This window comes from Chiloscyllium plagiosum, unplaced genomic scaffold (genome assembly GCF_004010195.1).
Source record: "Chiloscyllium plagiosum isolate BGI_BamShark_2017 unplaced genomic scaffold, ASM401019v2 scaf_3043, whole genome shotgun sequence".
Lineage (NCBI taxonomy): Eukaryota > Metazoa > Chordata > Chondrichthyes > Orectolobiformes > Hemiscylliidae > Chiloscyllium > Chiloscyllium plagiosum.
Window position 1 is genome coordinate 13,429 of NW_025213736.1, and position 16,486 is coordinate 29,914.

The 16,486-nt window shown below is 39.4% G+C and overlaps 1 gene segment (V, D, J or C); it reads right to left on the reverse strand.

The window, feature by feature from the left end:
• Positions 1 to 6,180, reverse strand: part of LOC122547705 — a 17,702-nt gene extending 11,522 nt beyond the window's left edge. The window contains 1 exon segment of the C gene segment in view: positions 6,099 to 6,180. Within this exon segment, the coding sequence occupies positions 6,099 to 6,117 (19 nt within the window).
• Positions 6,181 to 16,486: the final 10,306 nt, after the last annotated feature.

Sequence of the window (16,486 nt, forward strand, 5' to 3'; positions counted from 1 at the left end):
TGACACTTCCACCTGTCTAGACACCTGTCTAGAGATTCAAACAACCACTGGAAGAATTGAAAATTATTTGAGGCACGTGGTTTCCTTTTGTGTGATTTGACTGTGTTTTCACTGAATGAACAGAGCTATTTCTTAATCATACAATAGGAATGAAGCTTCCCTAATTTTTAGCAAGGCGATCACACATTATATTTCTTTATTCCAGGGAAATATAGTGTTAAATTAATGAAATATGATGATTGGGATGTTTCAATTGGAAATTATCAGAGATTTAAAGTTTACTTTCTTGAGCAATTAACTCCAGCCTCATTGTGTCATAGTACTCACAGGAATGTCTTTCAGAAATGGTGTCTCCCTTTGTTATGGGCAGTCGAATCAGTAAATATGGGATAGGTTTTTGCTTGTTAATCAAAGCTGTTGAAGAGTTTTAGCTAAAGGGAGACCTGTGGATTTAGCTCACAGATGCACCATGATCTAAGTAAGTGGTGGAAGAGCTCGAGGGGCTGAGTGCCCTCCTCTTGCTCCTACCTTCCTATCATTGTGTCATTCATTAAGCTAGCACTGGCGGTGAACACTTTTTATTAAAATATTTCAATAACTTAATTGTTTCACACATGCTTTAAAAAAACAAACTTCTGTTGATTATTTGGAACCGGATCATTGGCATTCTCTATTTGAGTGATCAAAAGGACTTCCACCCACTTACAGCAGCCACTGCACTCTGGAGTGTGTTGTTACTTCATAATAGTTTCTTGTGAAACTACAGCTCGAGATCTGGGCGCTCAAATTCAATGATTCTCTGATATTTAATATCTCTGAACATTCGCAATCTGTTCAAATGCATCTTTTCTCTGAAGAACGTGTTTAATCGAACAGAACTTTTTTCAATGAAACAACAAACTTTAAATGTTAGAAAACCAAAATAAAAGACAGAAATTTCTGAAGAAACTCAGCAGGTCTAGCAGCTCCTATGGAGAGAAGGCAAGGTTAACCTTTCGCATCCAGAGACCCCCTCTTCAGCAAATTGTTTTCATGTTTTTGGCGCAAGAGCTCACACCTGTTGAGATAAACAGTGATTACGTTGGCTTGACTCCTGTTGGAAAAATGAATTCTTAGCAGAGGTACTGGATGGTCTGACATAGCAATTGAAGACCAACTGAAAAGCTATCACCATCTGCTGCAAGTGTTGGATTCAGCAGAACCCCCATCGTACTGAACAATCAGATTCAGCCACAGCACTAGTTTAATATAAAGTAAAACAGCCTAAGCATAATCTCATCAAATATGCTTCGAAAATGATTCATTCTGGATTAGTTATAAATGATATTGTTCGAACAGTATGTCAAAAGATGGGATTTCTTTGAGCACATTCTCCATTAACCCCATCTAGCGATGCCCAAAAGCTTGTGAACAAATATTGATCTGGAAAAAGCTGCTAACCACCAAAATTCTGTTTAATATCTAAGAGACACAAGTCAGGACAGCGATTGAATAGATTTCACTGGCCTCTGTGAGTGGAATTCCAACAAACAGCCAAACATTTCAATCTGCTTTCTTGCACTGAATTAACCTGATAAGAGATGGTATAATATAGCTCTCTAACAGGTTGTAAGTGAACACAGGCCACCTGGTACAGAATCAGGGACCCTACTACAACTTCACAACAGACCTGAACACAATGAGCTCGACACTATCACGGAGAACACAGCCCACCTGTTTTGACAGTACATAAACCATGTTAGTTATTAACACCTTCCAACAATCGGGGATTGTTCCAGAATGTTTGTACAATGAAAGTAACATTTCAACATTTATCCAAGAATACTTTGACAGCAGCTCCAAATTGTTCACACTCTATGGGAACTACAGAGAAATAAAACTAGGAATTTCATTGCCATCAATTCACTGTCACTGGATTTCAACCGAGATATCCCTTCCTCTTTCACCTGTGAATGTTGCTGCACCAGACGGTCTACGTAGTTTGAAAAAGATTAAAATGATTTGAAGTGTAATATGACCGTTGCCAGTGACATTAAAAGCTGATAATAGGTTTTCAAATAATAAGATGCAAAAAGAATTCTGATTCTACATTGTGCCACGAAACATGTCCTGCACAACTGAGGCGCAAAGAAAATATACAACATATTTCCCTCTGCCTCACTCAATCAAATATCTATTGTTGCCAACAACCAATGTCAAAACGCTTGCTATCTGCCTTTTGTTCCTGAAACGTTTGTTCTGATTGGAACAACTTAGTCAGGGCTCTCAATTCTGAGGCACCTAATCGAATATTGTATTTCTGGCAGATAAAAGTGCTTTTGAAGCTCGAGATGAAATTGAACTGTCTGAGATTCAGGAATCCGAACTGGACAATTTACAAGTGCTCAGGACCGTTGACAAGTGAGTCAGAGATAGCACTGAAACAAACTGTACAACAGACTTAATGCTAGAGGATACATTGCTCAACTCCTCACGTCAAATATATTCACTGTAATTGAACATTCATCAGAATGTGAACGAGAATGTGTTCACAATGAACATAAATAACCACTGAGTTAATAAACTTAATAAGTCGTTGCATTTAACAAAATTATTGAGGTGGGAAATATCACACAGATCTGGAGGAAATGGATTCTTGTCTAAATTATTTTTTACATATTCTTAAAACGTTCCTTGAACTGTGGAGATTTTGCATGCACTGCATAAAGTCAATACTGCATTCCAGTGTGGAAAGCATTTCTGTTGAAGGAACTAGGGCAAGGTCATTTTCTTGTTAACTGCTTTTAATAAACAAAAATGTTTAAAAAGGTATGAATTGAAAACATGCTTCTGTCTGGAGTTGCCCGCTTTAGCGGATGTCTAAGTAAATGTGGGCACTGCTGCCTCACAGATCCAGGTACCCAGGCTCGGTTCCAGCCTCGGGTGACTGCCTATGTGGAGTTTACACAATCTCCCCTGTGACTGTGTGGATTTCCTCCCACAATCCAAAGAAGTGCATGTCAGGTGAACTGGTCATGCTATATTGTCTATAGTGTTAGGTGCATTAGTCAGGGGTAAATATAGGGTAGGGGAATGGGTCTTTGTGGGTTACTCTTCAGAGGGTCGGTGTGGACTTGTTGGGCCAAATGGCCCGATACATACTGCAGGAAATCTAATCTAAATGTTTGTCACACTAAACTAATGTGAGCAGATTCCTTCCGATCGCTACATTGCAATAAATCTGTCAAGTCTATTAATTAAAATAAATATTACTCTATTTTCAGTGTCTGAATAAACAATGTGATCTGTTATCGTCTAGTTCATGTCTTCTGCAAATTTGTGAAATCTGCATACGTCTGAACACTTCGATGTAAATTGAATTCTCTGTGTTTGCAGCAAGTACTCCCATGATTTTAAGAGTAGAGTTCCTACAGTATGGAAACAGGCCATTTGGCCCAACAATTCCACACTGACCCTCTGGACAGTAAGTAGCCCAGCCAGACCCATTCACCCTAAGTTATATTTACAACTGACTAATGCACCCTAACCTACACATCACTGAACACTATGGCTGTGCTAAATTGCAAACTCACCTGACCTGCACATCTTTTGGACTGTGGTAGGAAGCCAGAGCGCCCGAAGGAAACCCACGCAGACACAGGGAGAATGTGCTAACTCCACACAGGCAGTCACCCGAAGGTGGAATCGAATTTGGGACCCTGGCGCTGTGAGGAAGCAGTGCCAACCACTGAGCCACCATGCTGCCCTGCGAGTTCTGAGTGGAATATTTTAATTAATTTGAAATTTGGCCTTGGTCACATAATTCACTATAGCAGTTGTTTCCGAAAGAATGACTCTTCAGTTGATATTTTGTTGTAAAATGTAACTATTTATTTAAAATGCACAGATTGGGAACACCTAAAGCACTGTGCAGATTAAATAATTCAGTTAATGTTTTATTTTTATCCTGCAAATCCAGTTTAATCAGGGACATAACAATTAATTAACTCAAGTTACGTGTGAAACTGATCAAAGCAGTGAAACTGACCTGTTCTTCATAGAATTGAGCAGAATTTCCAAATGGTCTTTGCCAATGATCTTTTCCAGCCAGAAAAATATGTATGTAGTGTACAGCGGAATTGAAAGCTGTTTCTTGATCAATTATAACACAGTCGTGGCATTTTTGCTCAAGAGCAAGAACTATTAGAAGTTTAGACTTTTGAAATTCTATTTATATTTCTCTATGACTTGTAAACTGTTTAAAGACAGACCTTGTGACTGAACTAGATAGTGGAGTTCTGAATGTGGATTGTAAAGCATGGATTAGATTAATCCTTAATTATTACTTTTAAGTAAAAATGGCGCCCGAAGGTATCTGTTTTCCCTTCATTTCCAAAACCTTTGCGATTTGCCTTTCACTTAATAATAGGTTTTATGAAATTTCAACTCGCATGCTGATTGCATTGAATGAGGAACCTGCAGCGATTCACTGTCGCCAACCGTGTTAACATTGCGAAAACAATGTAGAAACCAAAAATGGTTTCCCAAATTTAATGTTACCCAAGCACAGTCCCTCCTCAACAGATCAACGATCACCAGATCACAACACGGTGTGTTTGCAGCAGAACTAGCTCTGCAAACATTTTCAACAGAACCAAGAACATGATGTAACCTCACCAAAAAAATCCAAATTGAAGTCGAACAAAGCTGCTCAGAATCAAGCAAACTAATGATTAAATTGAATAGAAATAACAAATCATAACAGCAACCTTGTTTGTGAGGGGACTTAACACTTAAAGCTGTAACGTTTCTGGCAACAGTTCAATTTATTTCCAACCTGTACACCCTTCTTGATCGTGACAATCTTGTGCAGCGCACTGAATGGACAAATATTACCACATTATAATTTTAAGTTAGTTTCAATTACATAATCTGATCAATTCTGCAGTTTCAGATTTTAGTCCCAGTTTTTTATTTTGAATGAGGCTACTCAAAACAAAATTTAGTTAGTTTACAATTAGAACTGAGTTTTTTTTATAAGTCAATGCATTAAAAACTCGTTTTTTTTCATTTCTCACACTTGCGGGTTTCTGCCTTAAATTGTTTTTCAGACCGTTACAAATGGATGTAATGTTTTCAATCAAGCAGAGAAAAATGTGTCATATAAGTTTAACAAATGCAGAAATGATTCATGTAAAACAAAAGAACTTCACAAATATTGGTAATGAAAAGTAATCCAGAGAGTCAATCTCCTCACCAGAAAGAAAACACCAATTCAGAAAGCATGAAAACGCAGATCAATTTCACAAACTGAATAAGAATCCAATCAACTCAATTCAACAGAATCAAGGAAAATAAAATCAGAATCCAATCAACTCAAAACAACAGATTTGAATGAATTATAATCAGAATCCAAACAATTCAATTCAACAGAATCAAATAAAACAATTTTCAAAGCCAATCAACACAATTCAACAAAACTAAGTAAAAACAAAGTCAGAATCCAAACAACTCAGTTCAAACCGATCAACTAAAACAAAGCCAAAATCCAATCAACTCAATTCAACAGAATCAAGTAAAACAAACTCAGAATCTAATCAACAGAATGCAATATAGCACCGCAAGAAAATTTTATGACAGTTTCTAACCTGCTTGTCATCAACAAAATTAACAAAATAAATGAGAAAATATAATCAGGCTAAGAACATATATTCAAGAAATGAATAATGATATTTTAGCATATTTTAATCATGTTTGGTAATATCTCGAACATCTTTGAATTCTTAGCGTTTGTTGTTGATAATAAAACTCACAGTCAGGGTCTCACTGACATTAAACATTATTTATAGCTGACTGATTAAGAGACATTAGGTGTTTCAAGTAACCCAGCCACACAGAATGCCCATCTGACCAAAAAAAGAGATACACCGAGCAACTGACTCCATCATCCCCATTGTAACTATTTGCTGAGCCTTAACTGAAGTCTATAATCAGTCTGAACAAAAATCAATCCGAACCAAACCAAACTCAGCATAGAATCTGAGTTTCATTTAATTCAGAAATTAGTCACATGAATAGAAAGTTTTTAAAAAATCACTAAGAAAGTTCAAAGTTCTTACCTGAAGTCACTGTCACCATGGTCCCTTGGCCCCAGTAATCAAGACCCCAGTACCCACTGTCGTATCACAATGATGTAGACCAGTACACTCATTCTCTGTTGTTTACTCGAGGTCTCAATTTTCATTTGAAAGAGCCATTTAGTTCTGATCATGTTTAGAATTAATGCCATAGTCGACGTAACAATTAGCAGTGATTTCCTGAGCTGTCAGATATACTAAAACTAACATTTTGTCAGAGCATTTAATTAATGGAAGTGTTAGCAGTACATATGACATGCCCAAAACATTGTCCCATTGTGTCACCAGTTTGCTAGTTTAAATGGTACATTTCCTCTTTGATAGTTTTGTAAGAGGCAGCCTGAGGTCTGCTTCAGATTGCAGTTGGTATAATTGCATTTAAAACTCGTACTGACCGTCAGTTTATGATGGAATTGACAAAATGTTCCCTCGAGCTGTTTTTGAATGGGTCCAGCCCTGGTTCCTCTCGCTGTGGTCTCACCTCCGACTGGACACCTTTAAAAAAGAAAACAAATAAACCATGAGCATTAATGCTGATGACATGATGGCTGAGTCTTTTACATTCCAGCGGTAGACTAACATTGAGACAGTAACAAAGAGAGACTTGAACAAAAAACACTCACATGATAACAAAGTCAGTAACAAACTGAGAAAAATTGTCGACACAATCATTCTGATAAATTGTGGGAAACGGTTCTGCTAAGATCTTTCGAAACAGAGCCGACCCAGGAGTGTTGAATTACGGTCCAGTGCCAAAGGTTTATATGGCCATCGGAAGGGGCAGGCTTACAGCTTCCGCATGTTGGATTCCTGCTGGAGGCTGAGACTGGATCCTGGTATCAGCTTGCATAGCCCGAACACATGGGATCATGTATTTACATGAGCTTTTGCTTAAACATGGACACATACACATCTTGGGATATTTCTTTTGCTGAATAGCTTCTTTGGAAGTAAATCTAAGTAGCTTCAGGTCTGTTTCACATGATAGTTGCATGTATTTTGTTTAAAAAAAACAAATTCAACTGGAAGTTAGCTCCCTTTATTTCTACATTCATTCACAAGCAGATAAAACTAAAATGAAAGTTCAAACATATTACTAGCTAATAAAACAGTTGAGCTTTTCTTCTCTGGATATTGCAAGTCTCTGTCGCACTACAAAATAACATGTAATTCATATGAACCATTTCAAAATTCAATTTAGTCAACTGAATACAGAGCGTGTCCAAAGTGATTATATTTAGAATATTCAATTAGAAATTAACTCCCTGTAATCCTACATTCCACCACAAGCAGATAAAGCTAAAAAGAACTTCAATAATATTATTAGCCAACAAAATGAATGTCTTTATTTTTGCTGTCACTCAAAGTCTCTCTCTCATTACAAAATAACATATCATTTCTAATCTGCGTTTCTAAATTCAGTTTAGGCAACCTAATATGGAGCAAATCTAAAGTGATTATGTTCAGAATGTGAGTGTATGTCACTAAACAGTTTGGACCCGGAGATTAGAAGCACCTCCTTACATTGCAGGATGTCTCTCTTTGCATCTTTTTTTTCAAATTGCTCCGACACTAAAATGCACAGTAAAGGAAAGTTGTGTGCTTGAGAAACAAAATGTGAGTCCGCAGTGATACATAACACCGAGGTAAACTTTTGAAAGAGCATCTAATGAACTAGAACAAGAGAGTCCATAACTTTTTTTTTAAACCGTCAACGTCTAAACCATTGCAGGTAACTGTCTGGGTACACCAGGAATGTTTGGTTAAATTAGAGAGTATTACAGTATTAATTACCACGAATGTAGGTTATAAACAGTACATTCCTCTGCTCACTGATAGCTCTGACAGGGCAGTTAACTCATAAAAATCAGCAAAAATTCACGGTTACACTACACCAGTATTAACCATGTATAAAGGGCCCACTCAGTTTTAATGAGATACATGAATCAGAGAATGGTGTAACAAGTGATGTGAGTATGAAACAATTCAATTTTGTTAATTTACTTTGAGATGATAACAAATGTTACTGCAATGTGGGATTTTAGATCCATTAACTTCATATTCAGGAGCTTTAAAGATACTCAGTAAACAGGCTGAACTAACCAGAACGTCACTGAATTCAATGTTTTGTTTTCTGATAGTCATACAGTGAATGCTGTATTCAGTGACTTTCCTTTTAAAAGAAGAAATGCTAAGTGAAATGTATCCAATGTGAGTAAATGGGAAAATATAGCATGTTTCGTAGGATTTTACTTTAGTTGAGTCATTTTCCCTTTAATCGGTCAGATAGAATAGTTGGCAGCAATTAAGCTGACTGCAGAAAAGGTCCTTGAGTTCCCAGTTTCATTTACTGGAAGCAGGTGGAGTTTCTGCAGTGGTTCAAAGATATTCTGTCTCACTGTTGACCAGTTGGTGGAAAGCCAACTGCAAAACATAACCACCGCCTCCGCAGAAACAAATCGACTCAGCAACAATGCTGGAGAAAAGTTTATTTTTCAGTTATGTAACTTGGAGAACTAGTCACTCCTCTCATTGAAGGAAATATTCGCAGAGTCTCCGACACAACCTTAACATCAACAGTTCATTCAAGGATCACTACAGCACTGTTTAATATTGAGAAAAACTGATCAATAGTCACAGAGTCATGTAGTGATACAGCATGGTTACAGACCCTTCGGTACAACCAGTCCATGCCAGTCATAATCCCAAAGTAAACTAAGCCCACCTGTGTTTACTTGGCCCATATCCATCCAAACATTTGATATTCATTTACTTATCCAAATGTCTTCCAAAGGTTGTAAGTATCCACCGCCAGATCGTCTCACACACAAACCATTCTCTGTGTAAAAAGTTGTCTCTGACAGCCTTTTTAAAATTTTTCTCCTCTCATTGTAAAAACATGTTCCCTATTGTTGAAATCCCTCACCATAGGGAAAATACGGCAATCTCTTCGTCAAAAATTGAAAACAAACCCAGCTCCCAACATTTACAAAATATCACAATGGATCTTCCTCGAGTCCAAAAAAGATTGTCCCCTTTAATCAATGATTTGTAAAATTTACTCACGTATCTACTGTGATAGACGTTTTCAAACAACTTCTGAAGTGCAAATGGTTCACATCAATCGGATTAAATTAACATTTCGTGCGCTACCCCACACACACAAAAAAACAAGTTTGTAAACATGATTTGCTCTGAGGAAGTCTACGATGGATTCTTTTATCAAACAAAATCATTTCCAATATTGTGAGCGCTCGTCTATCTTCTGTGCAATGGTCTGAATTTTAAGTTGAGTCTGACTGCAGATGAAACTGGCTGATCTGGGTAAAAATACAGTTTGTGCCTTTCACATTGTTAATGCATATTGCTGACTTTAGTTGAATAAAGAGATGTCGTCCCAGGCATCATCTGGCACCATTAATTAGACCATTAATTTCCACATCGCTAGCTGTGGGGTCAGATGGAGTTTATTGATATGTGATATTTTTGAAACGAAAGCTTCTTACATTCCCAGTATGAATTATGTCAATTAGAGCCATTCACCTTTCCACTCATGGCTTTATAAACTTATATGAGGTCACACCCCGAACTCTCAACCTCCAGTGAGAAAAGTTCCAGTCTATCTGGATTTCCAACGGTGACTGTTCCCTCACATTCTGCTGTTTAAGATCCTCCTGCCACCCCAAGTCTACAGACAGTGTCCCTTGATACTAGTTCAAAGAAATGAAAGGAACTTGTCCCACCATATTTTTCAATTTTCTTTGGCTTCAAACACCATAAAAAATAAATGTTCGTGTCATTGCTCATTTATGGGAGAATTACGTTTACACAATATCTGCTGAAATACCTGCAGTACCATCCTGAATCTGGTTCGCAGGTTCACCTGTTGTTCACAAAAGCAACCAGACATCAGGGAACAATAAACATCGCCCACACCCAACCCTCCACCATTCCCCTCTGTACTTTGCACTTTGTGAAATCCGTGTTGTCAATAATCAGTTAAAAGAAAGTTTTTTTTTTAAACTTTCTTGATTCATGTTGCTGATCTTGGCTGAATAAAGGTATGTTGCTGTCAGCTTTTCTGGGGAACATGTCTGCATTTTTTTCATGTCAGTTTACAATGATATTAAGTCAAGAATAGTCAAAATATCCTGAGAAACAATGTTTAGAAATGGGCCTATTAGCTCCTCTGGGATGTACCAACTGTTTGCATATTGATACAGGTCTGCCCCTACTTTTTCCCCATAAGCTAGGATTTACAGCATTGGAGATCATATCTATGTTGATAATGGATTAGACCCTACAAAATGTTCCCGAATGTTTACAGTGCTATCACCTGCAGGGTTATGGACAACATGCTATAAAGTGGGTGTTCGCTGGAAGGCTCTGTCTTCACGTGATACAGGTGCGATGGGGAAGTGATCTCTCTCTGTCGTGAACACTACTCGAAGTTCATCTTTCCTACTTTGTCTCGTTCAGAGACTCTAATTCACATGATTCATACCGAAAATATTCCAAGCATTCATTTCAATGAGATCAATACACTCCACGTGATAGTCTGGCTAGTGATGTGGAAATCAATGGTCTAATTAATGGTGCCAGACGATGCCTGGGACAACATCACTTTATTCAACTAAAGTCAGCAATATACATTAACAATGTGAAAGGCACAAACTGTACTTTTACCCAGATCAGCCAGTTTCATCTGCAGTCAGACACAAAATTCAGACAATTGCACAGAAGATAGACGAACCCTCACAACATTGGAAATGATTTTGTTTGATAAAACAGTCCATCATAGGCACTTCAAGTTATTTGAAAACGTCCTTCACAACAGATATGTGAGTAAATTTTAGAAATCATTGATCAAAGGGACAATTTTTTTTGGATTCAAGGAAGATCCAGAGTGATATTTTGTAAATGTTTGGAGCTGTGATTGCTTTAAATTATTAACTAAGATATTGACACACAGTGCACAACTTCACAATTTGCTGCAAATGAAACCATTGTGAATCATCGCCTGATGGTTCAGAATTTAACAAGGACCTAGCAAGGTTCGTGAATGGACCAACGAATGATTCATGAAATTTAACAAAAGCATTTCTGAAATGATTAATTTAGAAAGGAAGATTGTAGAGACACAAATTCACATCTCTGTTTGCATTTCAATATAATATAAATTACTTTTCTATTATATCCTCAAATACTTGTGTGTTTGTTCATATTTAATACTCTATCTTGTTCCAGTGTTAAGATAGTTTCTTTATTTATTTCACTCAAGACTGTATACGTATTTTTGCCTCAGTATTGACCAAACTCGGATTGGTGCCAGCTTATATCACTTGAGCTGCTTTTTCAGGAAGTGAATCTCTCCACCTGTTATGTCAAAATAATCTGTTCATGCTTAGATCAAAATAAATCCTGTTAATATCATCCCAAATTCAGGCTCGGTTATTTTGTATTTATTCATTGGAAATGAACAGAATTTTACCGGCCTGTTCTTGGTGGAGTGGGAGAGGGAGTTAAAGTGGTCAGCCACGGGTTCGTGGGGTTGGTTGGCACTGGTGTCCCAGAGATGTTCTCTGAAATGATCCGCAAGTTAGTGTCCTGTCTCTCTGATGTAGAGGAGACCACATCAGGTGGAACAGACACGATGGATGACATTTGTGGAAGTATAGATAAATTTCTCTGGGATGTGGTAGGATCATTTGGGGCCTTGTCGGAGGTGAGGGGGGAGGTGTGGGCTGGTGAAGGGGCATGGGCCTGACGAGGGAGTCGCGGAGGGAATGGTGTCTCCGGAATGCAGATAGGGGTAGGGAGGGAAATATACCCCGAGTGATGTGTTCTGTTTACAGGTGGTGGAAGCAGCGGAGGATGATATGATGTATGCGAGGTTGGTGCGGTGGAAGATGAGGACCAGGAGGGCTCCCTGTTGCGATTAGAGGGATGGGGTTCAAGGGCATCGTCGACCACAAGGAAGGGGAAATTGCAGTCTTTGAAAAAGGAGGTTATCTGGGATGTTTTATGGTGGAACTGGTCCTCCTGGGAGCAGGTGCGGTGGAGGCAGAGGAATTGACAATAAGGGATGGCATTTTTACAGGAGGTCAGGTGGGAGGAGTGTAGCCCAGGTAGCTGTGGGAGTCAGTTGGCTTGCAGTTAATGTTTAGTCGGTCACTGGAGATAGAGGTGGAGAGGTCTAGGAAAGGGAGGGAAGTGTCCGAGATGGTCCCTGTGAAGTTTAGGTCAGGGTTGAAGGTTTTAGTAAACTTGATGAACTGTTCAACCTCCAAGTGGTAGCAAGAGGTGGCGTTGATACAGTCATCAATGTATCGGTGGTAAAGGTGGGCAATGGTACCAGTGTAGCTGTGGAATATTGACTGTTCCACATATCTGACGAAGAGGCAGGCATAGCTGGGGTCCATACAGGTGTCCATGGCTACCCCTTTGGTTTGGAGGAAGTGGGTGGATTGAAAGGAAATGGAGTTGAGGTTGAGCATGTACTATTTGGGTTGGCGTGACAGGAAGAAACGGAGGGCTTCGAGGCCGACATCATGGCGTTTGGATGTGTACAGGGCCTGGACATTCTGTTCATTCTGGGGCTTATCAATAGCTTGCAGTTATTATGGAACTGCAAGGGCAATGGCTGGAAACTCGGAGAAACCAATGTTTAAGTCCTCTGCTTGAAGGGAAATTTTGACCAGAACATTTAAACACCACAAAGCTCACTGCAGGAAATGCCAGGGCTGCAACTTTTGATAATATTTGAAACTTTGTTAAAAATAGAGATTTTTAGTCATAGTTTCTGAAATAATCAAGAAAATAATTAACCGTTAGAACAAGCTCTTTCAAAGAGAGAGGATTTGCAAGGTTTGAAACCACACAGTGCAGTGGTTTATTTGAATTCAATCTCGGTCAGAGTTAGATACAGCCAAGGTGATCTCTCCATATATTGATTCTGTTAATCTGACACACCAACATACCTGTCTGTATTATTTGTTTAGTTGATCAAAATTTAGGAAACAGATCAAACAGAATGTATTCGGCTGGGAAGGTGATGGATACAGAAGACAGAATCAAAAACTGGGAATATTAATTCTGAAGAGAGAGTAACAAGTAGTACAAGATCAAAGACATGACAAGGCGCAAGTCGATATATCCCAGACGTTAGTGAATCGAATGAGCTTGTTAGATGGTCGAGAGACTCGTCCAATGACGTCCTGGAATCAGACCGTGAAACAGAGATCGAAAGGTCGATTTGCAAATGTCACTTCAATGTAATCGCTTCACACTCTGTGTCCTGATATAGGCCACATTGGCAGATGTTTCCGCCAGATTGCATCCCCTGAGTTTATTTTCTGATCAGAAGTGAGATGTGTGGCTTGCTGCTGGCACATAGAAACCGGACGTTGCGCGCCAGCTGAGAATGATAATACTTTCCGTATTATCAGCACAAACAGTCTTCCTACCTCTGAGGGTGAACATACACTGACAGTGTCAAGAACGAACGGGCAGATTGTTGTTGGTCTCAACATTGTATTCAATTCCATTCCCATTTTCCAGAATGAAACAGAAGAGACACAAGATTATTTCAGCTAGAGTAAATTATCTGTCAGAGAGATAATAGCTATCATCGGGTGAAAGGAGCTAAATGACAATATGTAGTTTCGCTCATAAACCTATGTTTAAAAATAGAAAGCTTGAGGGAAGCTAATAAATCAGCATTCATTAAAAGTTGGAATTGTAAGGTTTCAGCAATAAAATTCAGCATGGCTTTGGTGGAAGTGGTTGATTCTGTTTTCCGGAGAGGCAATGAGATGTGACATCGGGTGTAAAAAGTGGATGTAATCCTTCTTGCATTCAATAAAGATTTTGACCAGATCTTGCGTCTTCAATATGGTAAGGGTTCATGGGATCTGGTGCAGTTTGGCAAATGCATGGAAGGTTTATTTGTTGGCAGAAGGTAATGGTCGAAGGCAGTCATTGTGAAGACAGCTTGTGTCCAGTGGCTTACTATATGATTTGGTGCTGGATCATTTGCTGTTTGCAGCGTATATGAAAGATCTAGTCAAGAATGTAGCAATTTTGATCAATAAGTTCAAAGATGAGGTGAAAAATGTTTGCTTTTACAATTAATGAAGAAAAATCCAGTGTGACATCAATGGCCTTGCCTGTCGGAGAGAAGAATTGAAAACAGAACATTATAACCTAAAGTCTGTGAAGTAAAGCATTTTCGAGACTAACAATTGAAGCGAATATACCATGCATTGTTGGGATCGACACAATACAAAGGATAAGCGATCTTCTGTTGTGAACATCCACATCATGGAGTGCGGGTTGGACTTATCGTCTGGAGATATTGTGACTAGACCATTAATTCAGGAAACAGGGGTCTGAGCCCGCAGTGCTGCCACATCGAGTTGTGAATTAAAGTTGATAATTAAACAACTCATTGAAGGAATAAGCTCCACAGATATTCCCTTGCTCTGCTTTGGAGAGCACAACACATCAGCGCAAACGTTAAGGCTGAAGCATTCACAGCAATCTTCAGCCAGAAGTGCCAATTGTCTGATCCATCTCGGCATCTTCCATAGATCACCAATATCACAGATACCTGTCAGCAGGGAATTCGCTTCTCTCCATGTGAAATCAAGGCACTGTTGGGTGGGGTGGGGGGGGGGGGGGGGGTGAGGGCGGGGGCGCAGGGGTTACTGGAAATGCTATGGAGCCTGACAAAATTCTAGCAATAATTCTGATGACTTGTGCTCGCCAAGCTCTCCCGGTACAGCTAAAACACTGGCATGGACAATGTGGAAAATAGGCCAGGCACGTCCTGTGCACAGAAAATAGGTCAAACCACCCTGGCGAATTACTGCCCCATCAGTCCATGCTCAATCATGAGTTAGATGTAGGAAGATGATATCGTGACATAAAATGTGGGTTACGCAAGGCCTACTCAGCTCATGTCTGAATTACAGACTTGATTTAAACATGGACAGAACTGAATTCCAGAAATGAGGGGAGAGTGACAGCCCTTCACATTAAGGTCACATTCGACAGACTGTGATATTACGGAGTCGTAACAAAACTGGATTCAATGGGTAGTAGGCGGCAAACTACCTGCTGCCTGCAGTCATATCTCACACATTGGAAGATGGCTCTGCTTGTTAGAGGGCAGTCGTCTCAGCCAAAGCAAATCTCTGTTGGAGTTCCGAAAGAAAGTGTCCTTGGCCGAATCATGTTCAGCTGCTTCAGCAATGACCTTCCCTCCATCAGAAGATCAGAAGTGAAATCTGCATTAATCTAGCACTTTTTTGTGACTCCTCAGTCCACATTCAAACGCAACAAAATCTGGACAATATCCCGACTTGAGCTGACAAGAGGCACATAGCATTCACACCACAAAACTGCGAGACAATGACCATTGGCACTAAGAGACAATCTAACCAAAACCCCTTGATATTCAATAGTGTTACCATCACTGAATCCCTCACCATCGACACCCTGGGTTTTATTGTTCATTAGAAATTGAGCTGGACACTCCATATAAATACAATGGTTGTACGAGCAGGCCAGAGGCTAGGAATACGACAGCGAGTAACTCACCCTCCTGACTCGCAAAGCCAATTGACTGTCAAAGAGACAGAAGTCAGGAGGCTAATAGCACAGCTCACCCCTTGACTGGATAGGCGCAGCTTCAACTGCACTCAAGAAGCTTGGCATTGTCCAGGACAAAAAAATCCCACTTGATCAGTAGCACATCCACAAGCGTCCATTGCCTCCAAATCTGATTCTTAGTACCTGCCATATGCACTATTTAAAATACAACACTGCAGTAACTTAGCCATTTCCTCAGACAGTACCTTCCCACTACCACTTGCATCTCGAAGGACAGGAGCAACAGATACATGGGAACAGCACCACTGTAAGCTCCTCTCGAAAACACTGGCATCTTGACATGGAAATATTCATGGATCCTTTACTGTAATTGGGTCAAGATCTGGAATTCCCTTCCTCAGGCCACTTTGGAACATGTTACTTCAGAAAGGCAGCTTACTGCCATCTGCTGAAGGACATCTACGGACAACTAAAAGCAACCACCATGTTCCACGAGTCAATAAAAAAATCGTTGAAGCTAACATGACAGTTTGATAAAGTGGTTGAGGAGGCATTATGAATATGTAATAAGCAATCAAAAGGTTTGGAGTAAAGTTCCAGAATCAGTCCCTACCATGGTAGCTTCAATTAATAAAAGAGTATGAAATGAAAATGCTGGAATAATGAACGATAATGGCAGACCTACCAAAGGTTTGAAGCATGTTACATGGTTCAGTCTTGTCCTTCAGAGGAGGACGTCTGACCTTCCTACCTGG